Source organism: Vigna angularis, chromosome 1 (assembly GCF_016808095.1).
Source record: "Vigna angularis cultivar LongXiaoDou No.4 chromosome 1, ASM1680809v1, whole genome shotgun sequence".
Classification (NCBI taxonomy): Eukaryota; Viridiplantae; Streptophyta; class Magnoliopsida; order Fabales; family Fabaceae; genus Vigna; species Vigna angularis.
Window position 1 is genome coordinate 9,432,954 of NC_068970.1, and position 18,834 is coordinate 9,451,787.

Here is an 18,834-nt window from a genome sequence, read left to right on the forward strand (position 1 = left end):
ATTGATATTAACAATATAAGAAAAATATTTTTTTAACAACTTTTTTATAATCGTATACGTAGTCTACGTAGTCTATTATTTTTAACAGATATAAGTCTTAATAATAATTATTACACATTATTCTTATCTCTGCTACGTATCAAAGACAATAAAAAGTATCAACATTCTACAAACCATACATTTTTTTTCATATAATACCTTTCTTTTGTTTACTTTTAATTATCATTATTAGTCATTTTATTATTTTTATATTTACAATTATTTAATTTTTTTTTAGTTTTTTCTTCCACCAGAATGAGGTGGATATTTATATATTTCTCCTTCTTATATATTATGTGTAAATAACGTAAAAGCTATGATGTACAATTTAGCAAAAGGTCAAAAAAAAATTGCATATATATATATATATATATATATATATATATATATATATATATATATATATATATATATATATATATATATATATATATATATACGTGTCTGCGCGCGCGTATCGTAAAAGAAAACAGAAAACATTATATGGTGGAAGTAATACCACAATCGAAAAAGTATAGATAACTTTAAAAATGTAAATGTTGAGAATATTAAGCTGTTCATTAAAAAAGAGAAGCTAGAGAGCTAATAAGCATAGAATGCCTATGAAAATAGTAGGGTTATTTTGCACAATCCTTTCCACCCTCTTATCACTTTGTCACAAATGTATAATTGTTAAACACCTTTTTAAACTATCTTTTTTTCTTTTTGTTTTTTACACATATTTTCATATCGTGGATATGGATTTGTTTAATTTTTCGTTGAAACAACTCGGCTGAAAACGTATAAAAGATTCGTTTTCCATAATAACAAAATTGGGCACATAAAGTTCGATATTATTCTATTTTATTATTTACATATATAGAAAATATTAATCAAATTAGACAATAATATTTTTGTAAAAGAAATATGGGTCATATAAAATTAAAAGTAATAAATATGTAACTTATATATAAAGAGATAAATAAAAATATATAAAAATGGTAGAATAATTTCTCTTTGAACTAATATTCATTTTCTCCCATTCTAGCATTTTCTATAGACACTGTAATGGTTGAGGGTATGGCGTTTTGTGTCCTGAACTAGTAGGGGTGTGACTGGAAGTACTGTTGTTCTTTTTGACCTTTGACATTGCTTTAATTAATTATATACGTATGTATGATGTGAATGAATATGATGAGCTATATCTATATGGGTGTAGATAGTAGCTGTGTGTGCTGAGATAACTGAGACAAGGTTAGTACAAGCCTATATATATATATATATATATATATATATATATATATATATATATATATATATATATATATATATATATATATATATATATATATATATATATATATATGTATGCATAAGTAATGATACTTTCCTTACCCTCCAAAGCTGCTAAAAGAACACACCTCAATTCCTTTTTCAGACATGCATGGATTCAAATTAATGTAAGCAGATCTTAAACACTGTCGCCTTATGATTCCCGAGTCCTGTCTAGTTATACTCATCATTGTCATCGTCCCAAATTATCAAAACTTTGTCCTCCATAACATCCTGGACTTTCCTGTCACATATACATCACTTTGAGCTTCAAATGCCATATCCAAAGTACATGTTGTTAAATTATGCATCCATATCCATTATTATTAGTAATTAAACTTTTCAATGAGTAATTTTTAATATCTTTAAAAAGTAATATACCAAAGCATATAATTGGAATCAAATAAATTAAAGGTATTTCCTCTTCAAATACTTTTTTGTTTTTTATTAACTTTTAATAATTTTAATTTGATTTCTCATCAAAGTCTCTGCACAAATGATTAAGAAGTGGACTTTAAGTTTAATTACAAAATCAGTTTGGAATGTGAGGTTTGCATCCATTTATATATTATAAATTGGTTTTATTTCTAATCCATGTGGAACTTCCAACACTCCTCTCACTAGTGCAGAAAGGGCTTTAGACGTCCGTTCTTTGAGCCTTTTGACGTCCGACGTTCTCCCGACGTCTTTGTGGGTGACGTCTATGTAGACGTCCGTTGTGTCAGGCCCGATGCCTATCCAGACGTCCGGTGTACACACTCGGACGTCCACGTAGACGTCCGAGGTGTCCGTCTGACGTCCCCAGAGACGTCCGTCTCCTCCTCCCTCCCCGTAGACGTTCGTCCTTGGCTCAGCATTTTAGCACATAAGGCTTCGGCCGACGCTACTACAGCGCTTCGCTAACTCGAAGCCTCTCGCTAAATCTAGCTTCACTAACGCTCGGCTAAGTCTTGAACCGTCGCGGTTCGCTTTCTCAGTAGCAAAAGCGCTTATCTTTGCTCCCGCTTCCTCGCATCTGCGCTCGTCAAGCCAACTTTGCTTTTTGGGAGGTGACACTGCGGTTGAAGCGGACATTTCGAAATGACAGCATCGAAGATCCCCCCCTACTTGCAGAAATGAATGGATCAGAAGGAGGGGCTGGGTTCTATTTCCGGGACGGGCGGAAGGTGAAGGCCATAAGATTGCCCTCCCGGTAAGGAAGAGAGGAAAAGGGTGTTGAAAATCCAAACCGGCTCAGAGAATCACTGGCGCTATTTAGCCCTTCGTTTTGCCATTCGAAGTACCCTGTCTTCCCCTTTTGTAACATACCCAAGCACCCTCCCTTCATATCACTAAGAAAAAAAAATACCAATCAAAGCCCTATCTAAGTAAATAAGTGAAACTCTCGACGTCCGTTGGGGAGGGGGGGGGGCGAACGTCTATAATATTATAGGCGTAATAATATTATAGACGTCCGTCCCCCTCCACAATGGACGTTTAAGGGCTGACAGAGGGGAGTTGAAGAGGTGATTGTCCAGCCTCTTAGATGTCCGTGGGTGGGTCCTGGACGTCTATAATATTATAGACGTCCGTCCCCCCACACTACGGACGTCTATAGTTTCACTTATTTAAGGATATGCCACCGGTCAATTATTTACGTTGGGGCTATTGAGGACTGACGTCTCTGGGGTGACGTTAAAGGTCATTTCTGCACTAGTGTCTCTCACGTCGAGTATAGATATCATCTCGAGCATGAGACTATGCATTAATGAGTGGTTCGATATCGGGTTGAACAACATGTCCAACAAACAAATCTCGCTAGGATAGATTCCAACTTAGCTATATATGACATAGTGAAAAACTATATATGGGATTAATCTCCCTTGTTTTGAATATACACACAGGGTCTCTATTTATAAGAAATAATAATAAACTAACTAAAGATAAAAGATAAATATAAAATAAATATAATATATCTAACACTTCCCTTAAACTAGTGCATACATATATATCAAGTTTGTTACTAATATAATTCATCATGTCTTAGTGAAAATTGCTCAATCCAAATGAATTCCCCTTAGCAACAAATATGGGAGGATGCTCCATGTAGATCTTTTCTTACAAATCGCCATTAAGGGATGTCACCAGAGATACCAGAAACTTTTTTCTTAAAAGAACTTAGCTCTAGATATGATGTTAAGAGGTAGACTTTGAAGTTACAAAAATCTACAAAACATAACTATGTTGTTAACTTGTCTTGAATGGATATTTATCTCAAAAGCTATAATAAACAAACTTTGCTATCAATAAAACCTTTCCCGTCTTGAAAATGAATACTTATAAATTTTTGTCGGACTCTAATACCCCACGTTTATTTACTTTATATATCTATCTAATAAAACTAATTAAAAAAAACGTATGTACCCATATTGTTGATTCATTTTAAAAGTTAATTAAAAGATTTGAAAGCATTTCTTCTGAGAATAAGTATGGTGAGAACAACAAGTTAGTTTAAGAGTCGTATGAAAGTTGAAAAGTAAAAATTAAATTATGTTTAAAAGTTGAAGTTATAAAATGATTAAAAAAAATTAAGTTATTACTTCTTAAAATAACAATTATCTCCAAAACTCTCTTTTTTTTTTCTTCAATTTGTTTTATCATCTTCCATAATGGTAAAAGTCTTCTTCTTGGTGAGTAATATGAAAGCTCTTGATCAATTTATTGATTTGAATAAGAATTTTTTCTTTCTTTCTTTGAGTTTCAACATGATCTATGAGTGCACTTAACTTCTCTTGGTTATATGTAATGTTTTTATGTCTAAATTAAGTTTATATGGTCCTATAAGTTAAATGGTATGATTCAACTGTCAAATTGATGTTTCTTGATCTAGATATAAGATCCTTTTGAATTGTGGACTACGGGGATGTGCTATAGTCATTATAGGAGGTCATCATATAGGTGAGGATGTTAATAATTTAAAGTATTTTAAATTGAGAGTTTATAATCTACAAAATATTTAATTTGTTTGAGTGAAACTTTGTGGTTTTGGGTTATATGTTCTATGTTGTTTTTGGTACAGACATGTTTTAGTTTTTTATGTATCGTATGAAACATTTGAACTGTTAGGTTGTAAGAAATTAATAGAGTTTATGTGATGTGTTTTGAGACCTTGAACTATAATTAAATATATAAAGAGATGTATAGACAATTCCTTTTGTGGAAGCTAATTTCCTTGTAAATTTAATGTCTTGTTGTAGAAAGATAAAGATGGCAGTATGAATATAGTGACAAAATGTTGTTGAAGCATAAGAATTCCTTGCCATAAGTGTAAGTTTAATAGTAATTGTGATATTTTCCTTTTGAACATACAAAGTTAAAAAATTTGAGAATAAGAAAACTTGGGTATGTATTGTAAAATTATCAAGTGTATGTGAAATTGTTGGATTAGACCGATTTAAGTGTGGTTGTCATTGTTAATATAAAGTGGTGATTGATAGCTATTTAAATTTACATGTTTTATGTATATTTTCATGAATAAATAATCTCTTTTGTAACTTTTATCTTCTTTTATTTATAAGTTTAGTGTATCTTTAGGTATTTGTGTGTGTTTTGGTTACTATATACTTGTTTTACTTCCACTATCTCTTTGAGTATGTGAAATAAGAAAATAGGAAATTATTATGATGTAGGAAAACCAGTTGTAACCTAGTGAAACATGATTGAACAAGGAAAAAAATAATTTTAGGTAAATACCCGACTTTATAATTTCACCAAAGACTACAAACACTAATAAAAGACTTACAAAAAAAATCACCATTGGGCATAGACAAACTCATAGGGCTAACTAGGTGAGTTTGACAACATAAAATTGTAATATTTGAATCGCTGAATGAAAATATGGCTCGTATGAACAAGAATGAACATGCTAGAAGAGAATGTGTTCATATACTAATTAAACAAATCTAAAAATATATGTTGAATGAGTTTGTCAACAAATTAATTATATAACTATAACAATTTACATTATATCAATTTATTTATACAATCCATTTATATTTTTAGTGAGTCAATATATTTTTATACATGTTTTTATCTTTTTTATATTTACAAAATTTACTGTTTATAATTTCTATAGACATATTTTTTTAAACCTATAAATTACTTTTAATATTAATTTTATTCAAAACTTAATTATAAATTTAAAAATGAAAATTTTTTTATCTCTAATTTTATTTTAATAAAAACACAACCAACATCATCCATAAAAACGAGTTTAAAATTAATTCACATAAAACAAATCACTCTGATCTGAATTAACAAGAAACAAATTATAATTACATAAAATGTAAAATTAAGATATCATACCCAAATGCATAAATTTACATTTGTACAAATTTAAACAATAATAATTATTTGTAATCCTAATTATAAATCAATAAACCCACCCAACATCAAATTTACAAAAAAATTCAAATAAGAAAATAAGGGGAACCTAAAGACATTTATTCGTTCTTAAACGTCTTTTGCACGACTTTTTATTATAGAGATGATATTTCTTTCTAAAATGATTGAAATCGACACATTTAAAAAATATATATAAGCATTGCAAATTATTATTATCTTAATTCAATCAGAATCCTTAACATTATAACTATGATCGGTTAGACTTTTAAAAGAAAATAAACTAAAGTCTGTATGTGCAAATAACATTTCATTTTTTAAAAGAAAATAAAAAAATCGCCAAATCCTCATTTCTTTATAATAAATTAATGTTGTTTCGGTAGGATTGAGATACGTGTCCCAAAGCATTCAAAGTTGTTCGTTCCATCTTCTAATTATGTTGTCATCTCTTTTTTTCTTGTCCTGACCGCGATTAAGGATGCCTGCAAACATTCCTACGCTCAAGTTAGTAACTTTAATTCAAAGTTGTTCGTTCCATCTTCTAATTATGTTGTCATCTCTTTTTTTCTTGTCCTGACCGCGATTAAGGATGCCTGCAAACATTCCTACGCTCAAGTTAGTAACTTTATATAATAATCTTGTAATAAAGATTAGTTATCATAGTTCAAAATTATGTGTTTTTTCTATCAAACAAATATTTATAAATAATTATAATGAGTTTACTATTAGGTTTGACTGGTTAATCACCAATAAATAAAATTATTTCTATTAATGATCAATAAATGATAATTATTTTCATTAATTTCTCGTCAATGATAGATTATTTTAATGACTGTTTTTATCGATCGTTTAACTATTTTTTTCCAATCCATTGGCCTGAGAGGCATCCATATGGTACAAACGTGATTTATATTCCCATGTCAAAATGAATTCATATTTTTAATTTGCTAATACAGTGGATTACAATGGTTGATAAGTCAATATTTTTAAAACTTATTATAATTAAAATAAAAATCATAATCTTTATACTATATTATTTTAAAAAAATAAAAAATATATTATTATTATTTTTATTTAAATTATGAATATTTATAAATTAATTTCAAATACAAGATAGTAATTTATTGAAAATATTAATTAATTAAAATTTGACAAAATATTTACATAATGTATTTTTATAGTATATATATATATATATTTAAAAATTAAAAGAAAAATTAATTGACCATTTTGTCATCTTTGCCCTATATAGTTATCTCACTTCTTAATTTCAAAAATAGAAGTGAGATGAAATCATTGGATTTTTTTAAATAGATAATTACGAAATAGTCTGATCCAAAACCAAAAATTATTTTAAATAAAAATACTAAATTTTATAAAAAATGACAAATAAAAAAATGTGAAAAACTTCAAATATAACATTTTGGACCTGGTTTGGTTACAGTTGCCAGGTTTGAAATCACGGGCTTCAGCTTCCGCGACGGGCCTCTAAAAAGCCCGCCAGTATTTCCCGCCACCAACACCACAGAAAGTGGAAACGCTCCCACTACATCACTCATACGCACAAACAAATGCGCGCCTTCTCACTGTTCGTACCACCATTTCACAAATCCCAGGCACGGGTTCAGACACAGTTTCGCTCTGAAACTAAACCCTGCTTTCAGCAATGGCTGAAAATTTCGACGACCTAACCAATAAGCTTCCTGAGCTCAAATTAGGTAATCCACCATTTTAAAGAAGAGAAAATTGCTAATATCTTAACATTGTTTTATACGCCAGTACATTTTTTTTGTTATTGTTGGTTATTTGAAGTTTTGCTAACCGCTTTCCTCGTTTTCTTTTATCGCTGTTATTAGATTCTAAGCAAGCGCAAGGGTTTCTATCATTTTTCAAAACCCTACCTGATGTAAGTATTATAATATTTGTACTTTCTTGTTTCGTCTTGGAATCGGACTTGGTTCCGTTGCGAGATTATTGTTAGCATACATGATTGCGTCCTTAACTGTTGTTTTTTCTTGTCATTAAAGATACTACATATTTAGCGCATGATTTATACACTTCAGAAAGAGGCTAAGTATCAAGTACTTAGTCATATACTTATTATTGTTTACATTTTCTAAATTTAGTGAAGCAACTACGGTGTTTTCTCTACACCAAGTTATTTATCAAGTTTATGACATTTATACTGGTGTCAATCCTTTCCTTAGTAGTGAAAATTTAACATTGTTTTAAACAATTGTTGTTTGACACGTTGTTTAGCTACATTTTTCTTTTCCTCATTATTTAAACGGCTTATATTCAATCCATTTTTTCCCCCTTTAATTGATGCTGGTTTAATGATTTTGTTGCGTTGTAAATTGGTGTGGTTACTTTTCCATTTTTACGTTTATTCACTATTTTCTTTTCTGTAACAGGATCCAAGGGCTATACGGCTTTTTGATCGTAGGGTAAGTTTATAGATGAAATTGCTCTTTTTCGATGTTAAGTTTTGAATTACTCTGTTCAATAGATTCCAAGTGGTTCAAATTCCGTACAAGCATGTCTTGCAGATATCTTGAGAAGCAGCTCATGATCTCTGAAACGTGACAATCTCTTTTTTTTTGACATTTCTCTTATATTATATGGGTTTCTTAAAGAAGAATAATTTTATATAAAATGACTTTCTTCATCTCAGCAATATTTATCATAAGATTTTTAAAATTTGTAATCCTGAAGTACTTTGTATAGAAATAGGTCCTAAATTTTAAGATTGACGTAGTCCAGTTAATTACTGTTTAATTTTGGCTAGAATATAAAAATATCTTGGTTAGGTATTATTTGTGGATTGTTTAAAATAAGATGCTTAAAGCTCAGTAACCTGAAAGTACTTCTAGAAAAAAATATTATCCATGGTTTTCAAATCATCTTGCTGCAACTTATTTTCATCTTTTGAAGAGTTTCTTCATTTTTTATTATAAATTTTCAGAATGTTTTCTTGTTACATAGAATTTTCTTATATTATATCAACAAGTTTCTTTAGCTTTATTTCCTCCTTTTAATGCATTATGATTATCCTAACTGGATTAAATGCCCTTTTAAAATTATTCAGGACTATTATACTGCCCATGGCGACAATGCAACTTTCATTGCAAAGACCTACTACCACACTACGACTGCCATGCGACAACTGGGCAATGGATCAAATGCTCTTTCCAGTGTTAGTGTCAGCAGAAACATGTTTGAAACAATTGCTCGTGATCTCCTTTTGGATAGAACAGACCATTCTCTCGAGCTCTATGAAGGTAGTGGTTCTAATTGGAGACTGGTCAAAAGTGGAACGCCTGGTAATATTGGTAGTTTTGAAGATGTTCTGTTTGCTAACAGTGAAATGCAAGATTCTCCAGTTATTGTTGCTTTGTCACTTAACTTCCGTGAAAATGGTTGCACCATTGGGTTAGGATTTGTTGATCTAACTAAGAGAGTGCTTGGGATGGCTGAATTCCTTGACTGTCACTTCACAAATGTGGAAGCAGCATTGGTTGCACTTGGTTGCAAAGAATGTCTTCTTCCCATAGAGTCTGTCAAATCTACTGAATACAGAATGTTGCGGGATGTGTTGACTAAATGTGGTGTGATGTTAACCGAGAAAAAGAAATATGAATTTAGAGCCAGGGATCTTGTGCAGGATCTTTGCAGGCTTGTTAAAGGTCCTATCGAACCAGTTCGAGATTTTGTGTCTGGATTTGAATATGCACCTGGTGCTCTGGGGGCATTACTATCTTATGCAGAGTTACTGGCAGATGAAAGCAATTATGAAAACTATACCCTTCGTAGGTACAATCTTGACAGCTATATGAGGTTAGACTCTGCAGCCATGAGAGCACTTAATGTCCTGGAAAGCAAAACTGATGCAAACAAAAATTTCAGTTTGTTTGGTCTCATGAATAGGACTTGTACTGCTGGAATGGGAAAACGGCTATTGCACATCTGGCTTAAACAGCCATTAGTAGATGTGGCAGAAATTAATTCTAGGTTGGACATAGTACAAGCATTTGTAGAGGACACTGTGCTTCGGCAAGATCTGAGGCAGCATCTGAAAAGAATATCAGACATTGAACGACTGATGCACAATCTGCAGAAGCGACGAGCTGGTCTGCAACATATTGTTAAACTTTATCAGGTAAAGTATTGTATGTATTTACATTTAGGTTTTGATAAGGTATGGAATTTTACCTACGGTATGACTATCTTACAATTTTGATAATGTCAACATAAGAAATCTGATTATATATAACTGTTTACATGGCTATTGATACAGCATGCTGTTAACTCCACTATTATCTTTTGGTTGCAGTCAAGTATTCGACTACCTTTCATTAAAAGAGCTTTAGAAATATATGATGGGCAGTTTTCCTCAGTGATGAGGAGTAGGTATTTGGAACCTCTTCAGTTATGGACTGATGATGAGCACTTGAACAAATTCATTGGGCTTGTAGAAGTTTCTGTTGACCTTGATCAACTGGAGAACAGGGAATACATGATTTCTCCAAGCTATGACTCTACACTAGCTAACCTAAAGGAACAACGAGAATTACTAGAGAGCCAAATACATAACTTGCATAGACAAACTGCTGATGATCTTGATCTGCCTATAGATAAGGCATTAAAGTTAGACAAAGGGACACAATTTGGACATGTTTTCAGAATCACAAAGAAGGAAGAGCCAAAGATAAGGAAGAAGCTCAATACCCAGTTTATTGTATTGGAAACCCGGAAAGATGGAGTGAAATTTACCAACACGAAGCTCAAAAAGCTAGGGGATAAGTATCAACAAATTCTTGAGGAGTATAAAAATTGTCAAAAGAAGTTAGTGGATAAGGTAGTTCAAACAGCGACAACCTTTTCTCAGGTGAGTATATATGTAAAGCAAGTTTAAATTCAATTAATGCATTGGAAAAAAAATTGTTTTGTTTTGTGTTTCTGATACTACTTCAACATGCTTTCAATCAAGCTGTATTAAATACAATTTAAGCTAATTCAAACACACTTGTTATGTCTTAAGATCACTTTTTCTTTTGCTCTAAATTGAAGAAATTTTTGTGTTGCAGGTGTTTGAATCTTTGGCCGAAATAATCTCTGAATTGGATGTATTACTGAGTTTTGCTGATCTAGCTTCTAGTTGCCCTACTCCCTACACAAGGCCTGATATCACTCCAGCGGTACTTAATTTGCTGTTTTCAAAATAACAGGATGCTTTTCGTCTTGCATTTGTCTCCCTTCTCTATTTATCCCCTGTTTTGGTCGGAGATATCTTTTTTGGAGCGATGTTTAATGTTTTCATTTTTATTTTTATAGGATGAAGGAGATATTATCTTAGAAGGCTGCAGACACCCTTGTGTGGAAGCCCAAGACTGGGTGAATTTTATACCAAATGATTGTAAGCTTGTAAGTGTTAACGAGATCCATGGAAAGTCATTCACATTTCTTCATTTAAATTAGGAACTTATAAGTTGATTTTTTTTTTAACTTTTTCTTTTTGTAACAAACCAGGTCAGAGAAAAAACTTGGTTTCAAATAATAACGGGGCCTAACATGGGTGGTAAATCAACATTCATCCGGCAGGTGCTTATCTTCTGTACCATATTAGTGGAAAAATTAATCACCATTTAATTGTCTTGTGAATTTTATTGTCGAACCTCATCCATCTTTTTTTGCACTGGTGTTTGTGTAGACATTTTATACCTCGTAATTCAGATATGAGCATTCTTGCTACCCACGGTTAACAGAGGTTGTTCTCTACGTAGGTGGGTGTGAATATTTTGATGGCACAAGTTGGTTCATTTGTTCCTTGTGACAAAGCCAGCATATCTGTTCGTGATTGTATTTTTGCCCGTGTGGGTGCTGGTGACTGCCAAGTGAGTCCTATTGTGCATTATTTGCCCTTGTTAGTTGCATATCCCCACCCCTATCTCTGAAACTGTTTGTGGCTTATAATAAAAATAAACCAACTTGTATATTGTTTTTTTTTGTTGCTTTTAGACTATTTGAATGCATGAAGTTAAACTTCTTTCGCTTTTATGTTACTTTAATTTTAATTTCTGTTGCTAGAATACGTAACATCATTAATGGGATTTTGAGTTGCTTAAACATGGTAGAAGTTGTATGTGTCTGTAAGGGTATTACCAACTGCAAAAGGTCATCACTTTTTTCAGTGCCCATCTAGAATGTCATTCTGTTCATTTTTAGGCTTATATTTAAAACTGCAATTTTTAAGTTACTGTTTGATGCTCAGTAAATCTATTGTGATGTTGTCCCTAATTTAAATTCTGATTTTTTTTAATTCTCCCCAGCTACGTGGTGTTTCTACCTTCATGCAAGAGATGCTTGAAACTGCATCAATATTAAAAGGAGCAACTGAAAAGTCTTTGATAATCATTGATGAGTTGGGGCGTGGGACATCAACTTATGATGGATTTGGTTTGTCTTACTCTTTATTTGTGTTCATGTTGCAATATCTTAAATCTGAATCGTTATTTTCAAATATGTGTTTATCAACTAAGTTACTCATGTTGTGCTCTCTTACTGACCTGTACAATGGCTTCTTCTACCTGAGATAAAAAATAAAATTAAAAAGGTAGAAAATCTCATCTTCTATCTTAATTCTTAATGTGTAAACTTATGGCTTAAAATTTTGTTCTATTGCTTTTTCCTGTCTTCAGCCACTCATTAATTTATATAGTCGAACCATTTTTGGGAATTTTATGGCCTTGGAATTCTCTGCTGCCTGAGTCCTTGTATTTCATGTGCTTGTCTAATGTTTACTACTAAGTTAATATCTATAGCTGACGGCAAGGATATTCTGATACAACTTGTTAGCTCAACCTTCACTAGGCTAAAAAGTATAATTGATAAGCTTGATTGCAGCTTTGTTTTCTTGAGGATTGTCAGAGTTGCGTCCATATTAAGGGACTACACCCTTTATAAATGCCATGATCTGAGATATTAATTAGGGACAACATTTTAATTCCTTAATTTTTGAAAATATGATTTTAGTCCTAAATTCTAAATTTAAAGACCTAAAACAATTTCTAATAAGTCATTTTTGTCTATCAAATTTAGTGTTTGGGACTATAACTATGTTTTTAAAATTTGAGACTAAAAATAGACTTTTTTAAATTTGGGGTATCGAAATCAGGTTTTTAAATTAGGTCATTCTTTTGTTTTACTGGAAAACACCGTACAAATGCCAATTTGTAATTTTTTTTATAAAATAGTGTTGCATTAAAAGTTTGTATCAAATGAAGTATCCTCTCAACATTTCATGTGGATTTGAAACCAATTCGTACATTTTGATAATATAGCTTGTTAAATATAATTAACAAAAATAGTTGTCAGTAAAAGTTTATTGATATCCTATTTTCTTAAATTCAGCATGCAAGGTAAATTTGTGATTTTACTTGTAACGTAATGGTTGGATTGATAAAAATTTCATTCTGCAAAAAGATTATTCAGTGGTCGCATTGGTGTAATAAACAGTGGTTTGAAACTGTTGGTTTAACCCAGGTTGGTAATAGAAAGCCCTTACACGTTTCAGTACATATAAACTTAAAGTCTTTATTATATGCAGGTCTAGCTTGGGCCATTTGTGAGCATATTGTTGAAGTTATCAAAGCTCCTACTTTGTTTGCCACCCACTTTCACGAGCTGACTGCTTTAGCCCTTGAAAATGTAAGCAACGATCCACAGAAGCAAATTGTTGGCGTGGCAAACTATCATGTTAGTGCGCATATTGACTCATCAACTCGAAAGCTAACTATGCTATATAAGGTAAATACATTCCAAACATTTTTTTTCATTTAGCAATTTACGCTTTTCCTATCAGTTTTATGACTAAGGTTCCTCATTAGGGGAAAGCACTTTTATGAAGCCTATTTGGAACTTTTTTCTCCCCAGAAGTGAAGAGCTTAAACTGTTTTTACTCTACTGAAAGTTAATTCAAGAATTCTACAATTTTTACTTTTTACCTCCGCATCACATGCCAGCAAAATCTTTGGCAGATTGTCACTCGTATTCCCCTTCAATTAGTTTTCATTTTCTAGATTTCGTCAATCCTTTAATGAGGTTTCATTTATACCTTGGTTTACTAGAAGGTGATATTGCTAAGAAATTTAAGGATATGAGAAGCTTTAAAGGGGGCAGACAATGAAATAATATTGAAAAAAAAAATCCTCTTGTCCCTTTCAAGTGATACATTTCTGCGCACAAACAATTGACCATTATTCTGAAATCAGAACAATCAATCAACAACCAGTCAGAGTCGTGTTTTTCATTAGCCTAGCACTTATGGAAAGGAAAAAAAAGACCTACCCAGTTTTCTCAAAAGTAGTGTGAAGAGATTGAATGACTCGCCATTTACTTTGTGTCCTGTTACCAGTAAACGCCTTGTTACTGTTGATTACGGAAGTCTGTCCCAAATGCATCATCCACAAATAAATCTTCCAGGATTCTTGTTATTGTTGATTCTTAACCAATTTTTTAATTACATTTTTTTGGCAATGAGCTTACAACATTCCTTCTCAACAAGTCTGGCCATCAAGTTCGAAAACTATAGTAATGTAGTCAAATAGGAATCTGCATTTACATCACCTCTTTTTTCACTCGATTCTACATTTTAGGTTGAACCTGGAGCTTGTGATCAGAGTTTTGGTATTCATGTTGCCGAGTTTGCTAACTTCCCTGAAAGTGTTGTTACCCTAGCTAGAGAAAAGGCGGCAGAATTAGAAGACTTTTCTCCCCCTGCAGCATCCCTAACTGATACTACACAGGAGGTATAGCTAATTGCAATTTTTCTGTTTCTCATTGATATATGATATTAAAAAAACATTTCTCAGAATAAACAGATTGGAAAATAAGGATTTCTCTTAAAAAGAGTTGGCTTATGTTATGAGGAACCAATGTGTTTCCTTTAATTCTGGCGATTGAAGTAGCCAGGTCTAATTTGAAAACTTCAGTGAGTGAAATGATGTTTGGTTAATGTATGACTATTCTTGTAATACTCATCAAGGAGAGAATCTTCTATGTAAAACTGGTTCCGTGGGAATATTCCATGGAGTGAACATATCACATGCACGTGCACTTAACTTTAACCCTCTTCGAGCTTAAGAGGATTTCACTGTCTCGTGCGTGCCTGTTTGCTGAGAGCCACTTTTAATTTCTTACTGTTGTATTTTATTTTTGACATGTTGAAACGTTTTCTTCACCTGTCTGAATTTGAAAAAAAAAATCAGAAATAATAGCCTCGGCATTGGAAGTGAACCTACGGCATTGGAATGAATTATTAAAAAATTGCGATTATAATTTGCAGGTGGGTTCTAAACGTAAGAGAGTTTTTGAATCCGATGACATGTCTCGAGGGAGTGCAAGGGCACGGCAATTTCTCGAAACATTTGTTGCTTTGCCACTGGTGTCCATGGACAAAATGCAAGCGTTGCAAGAAGTAAGGAAGTTAACAGAAAGTTTGGAGAAGGATGCTGAACACTGTAATTGGCTGAAGCAATTCTTGTAGTTCGAAAAATTATTTAGTACCCATGCATGTGAATTTTGAAGAGCTTCTTGCTGTGTACATGATGTGTTCCATGGGTTAGGTAAAAACATAGTAGTGCCAGGGTGTTTTGTAAATTTATATACGGACTGTAGGGAGGTTAAGGAGAAATGTGTATTTTAATCTTAGTTTGCTTAGAATGTTATTTTTCAAACTTTTAGAAGACCGTATGGACTTTCTTCCTTGGAGCCTATGTATAATATATATTTAAAAGCTATTGATCATATTCAAAGCATGTTTATTGATGTCCTAAATTTCACCGTTGATCTTGCAGTTCCAACTTGAAACAATAATATCTCTTCTCCGGCCCAAAAAAATCTGCCACTTGTTGTCAAGATATTATACTGATTTGAAAGCTTATTAATATAAACAATTTGCTTTTTTGTTGTGAAGATATTCATTTTGGAAGAAAAATTAGCCAAAGAAAATGCGGCTGACGATAAAAGCTTATGAGCGTGTATGTCTTTTCAACGTGGCATAATAATTCGTATTCGTACTCAATATGCCATTTGGGTAAGACGTGGTCTATACTTATTTGTCATATTCCATTGAAGTGCTTCTTATCCAGATCGACACACAAATCATTAGTCGCTTGTCACTGTTTTTGGTTGTTCAAAGAGACAGGCGAGTGATTGCGATGTGTTAATTTTCAACAATAATAAGTGAAATAAATATCATTTTATTAAAAGCATGCATGTTATTTATTAAAATACGATGAAGGTGAATTTTTTATTAAATGATAGGGAGTCTGCCTATTATTTATCAAGAATATAAAAAAGTAGGAAGCGTCTAGGTATGAGTATCATTTAATATAATTCAATTAATGTTTCCCTTTCTATAATTAATATTTGGTTGAAGTACTTTAATAAATTAATTTATATTTTTAGAAAATTAAAATACTTTGTGGTATTGTTTGCATAAAAAACTTTAAAATATGAAATATCAAAATTTATATATTTTAATTATTTAACATTATGTAATTTCAAACTCTTTCTTAAAAATAGTAAGACTTTAATTTTTTTATAAGCTGTCTTCTCTTTTTTTTACTCTGTTTTTCCTTTTTCTGCTCCCTCTTTTTTTTCCCTCTAAATGTCTCTTTCATTTTTTTTCACTTTTTTTTCTCTCTCTCTCCTCTCTTTATTCTTGTTCTTTCTCCTTTTTCTTTTTTCTTTTATCTATATAGACTCTGTTAGCTCTAACAAAAAATGGTCAAAATATTTTATACTTTAATAATTATTTTTTAATATTTTAATCAATGATTGTTTACTTTTTGTAGAAGGTAGTATTAAAATTTATTTTTTAAGTATATTATATATATATATATATATATATATATATATATATTAGATAATAGAAATTTAATTACTCTATCTAAACTAAGTTTTGTTAATTAATTTACCAAAATAAAGTATTTAAAAAATGAAGAAATTTAACAAATACTTTTTTTTTAATATTACACCTTGAACAAAAAGTTATTTCCCAATTTGACAAGTATTAATGCTTATACTTTTTTTTGTCTTGCATTTCCGTACTTTTTTTTCCTTTACCATTTTAAAAATATTTTTGTGTTGTGTATTTCATCAATTTTTTAACAGAAAAACATCTTATGATTCGAAAAAAAAAGTGATACGAAAATAAATCTTTCCAAAACATAATTTAAGCTAACTTTTGAAATATAAATCTCTATAATAACAGAAAATTACATAATATATATATATATATATATATATATATATATATATATATATATATATATATAATATGAGATTACATGATTTAAATGACTATATATAATATTTTCTTACATTCTTTCTATTATGATATTTAAGATGTGTTTATTTCCAAGTATTTAAAATTCTAACCGAGAAAATGATAAGTGATTTGCATGTTATTTTTAACGAATTTGTATATGAGAGTGTGAACGATGATTTAAGGAATGAGTGAGAAAACTAGCTTTTGCATGATAGCACTAGTTTTGTACAATTTTGAGTTCGTGAAAGAGGATAATGGTGACTAGTTCTTGTGTGAGAGGAATAATCTTGATTAGTTCTCTAAAATTATACAAAAACTAGTTCTCTCCTACAGGAAACACATGCATAATTGGTTTTCATGCATGGAACTGATTCCCTCTTACTAGTGACCGACATCCATGACACATAGTAAACAACAAATAAAAAAGGTGTGGTGAAGAGGAATAAGTTCTAATGGTAGAACCGATTCTATGACTTGATTATCTCAAAGTGGGTGGGTTAACGGTGCCAGGGAAATGATTATTCTTTCTACAGAACCGATTCCCATACTTCGTATTTATTATCACTATTTTTGAAAGACTTTTGTTGTATGTTGAAATTTTATTTCAATTTAATTTCAACTAATACCATTTAATTTTATATTTATTTAACCACTTAGACAAAGTGTGATCTTTAATTATTATTTATTAAAACTTTTTTATCTGTCACTATTAAAATTAATAAGAAGATTGGTGTGGATTCATTCCTTATTAACTTTAATTATTCTTATTATTATTTTTATTTAAAACATAATTATCCATATTTTATTTTACATTAATTTTAACTAATTAGATTTTATTTTATATTAATTTTACCATAAAAATAAAATTATAATATTATATTTTAATTTTTTAAAACATTTAATTATCTATTACATTCATCACATCATTCCCTAATTTTCATAAATTTTCTCTTCAAAATTTTTCTTTTTTACCTCTTCATACTTACAAACAAACAATATCATAATTCTCTAAAATATATCTATTCACCCTCCCTCAAACCCATCATCGTTAAAAACAAACGAAAGAGTACAATGGTGCCTCTCTTTCTTAAATGCATCATTGAAAATTCATGCAAGTCCCAATAAATAAAATCTCTACTTTATTCTCACCAGCATTAATTTCCTACTTCCGTTCTGGTTACTCAAAAGGCATTTTATACTCTATTCCTACGATATAAATAATAATATGTTATGTGTAAAGTAACTACAACAAAACTTTGAAGCCAAAAGAATAATAAAATAAAATACCTTTCTACAAAAGAGTTGAAAAATATATTTTAAAAAATAAAAAAATACAGCTTACAAAATTAAAAACTACACCATTTTAAACAAAGTGAACATATGCGTTATTTCTATCGTTTTTTTATGAGAGTGATATTAAAAGTATCTCAGCAATGATTTTCAATGGATTAATTAAGAAAAAAAGGACAAAAAAGATGAACATTAGAAGGGAAGCTCGTGGGTCATGAAATTGTGACATTATTGATATCATGGAATTTTGTCTCATTTGGCCTCTTCTATTGCATTCCCAACCACTCTGTCAGATATCATCTGTTATCATGTTTTGGATGATACAGTAGAAGCTGCTTATGTCTTTTATGTCGTAATTATTGGAAATTACAAGAGTGAACAAACCCTAAAAGCCTTTATTATAATAATATACTTTGCTTAGCGTGTGATTGCGGATTCAGATCACTCATTACTTCACATTAGCATCATATTTTAACTTCCAT

At 30.9% G+C, this 18,834-nt stretch overlaps 1 protein-coding gene across 2 annotated transcripts; it reads left to right on the forward strand.

Annotated features, from left to right (window-relative positions):
- Nucleotides 1–7,187: 7,187 nt before the first annotated feature.
- Nucleotides 7,188–15,534, forward strand: LOC108323623 (DNA mismatch repair protein MSH2). Of its 2 annotated transcripts, XM_017556101.1 has the most exons (13): nt 7,188–7,448; nt 7,587–7,636; nt 8,145–8,177; nt 8,819–9,889; nt 10,064–10,618; nt 10,818–10,928; nt 11,065–11,154; nt 11,260–11,331; nt 11,514–11,624; nt 12,060–12,186; nt 13,337–13,536; nt 14,385–14,537; nt 15,074–15,534. In XM_017556101.1, the coding sequence occupies exons 1-13, from the start codon at nt 7,397–7,399 to the stop codon at nt 15,272–15,274; spliced, it is 2,826 nt and encodes a 941-aa protein (XP_017411590.1). In that variant the 5' UTR covers nt 7,188–7,396; the 3' UTR covers nt 15,275–15,534. The 2 variants fall into 2 exon arrangements, with proteins under 2 accessions (XP_017411590.1, XP_052727580.1); XM_052871620.1 differs by lacking the exon at nt 14,385–14,537.
- The last annotated feature ends 3,300 nt before the right edge of the window (nt 15,535–18,834 follow it).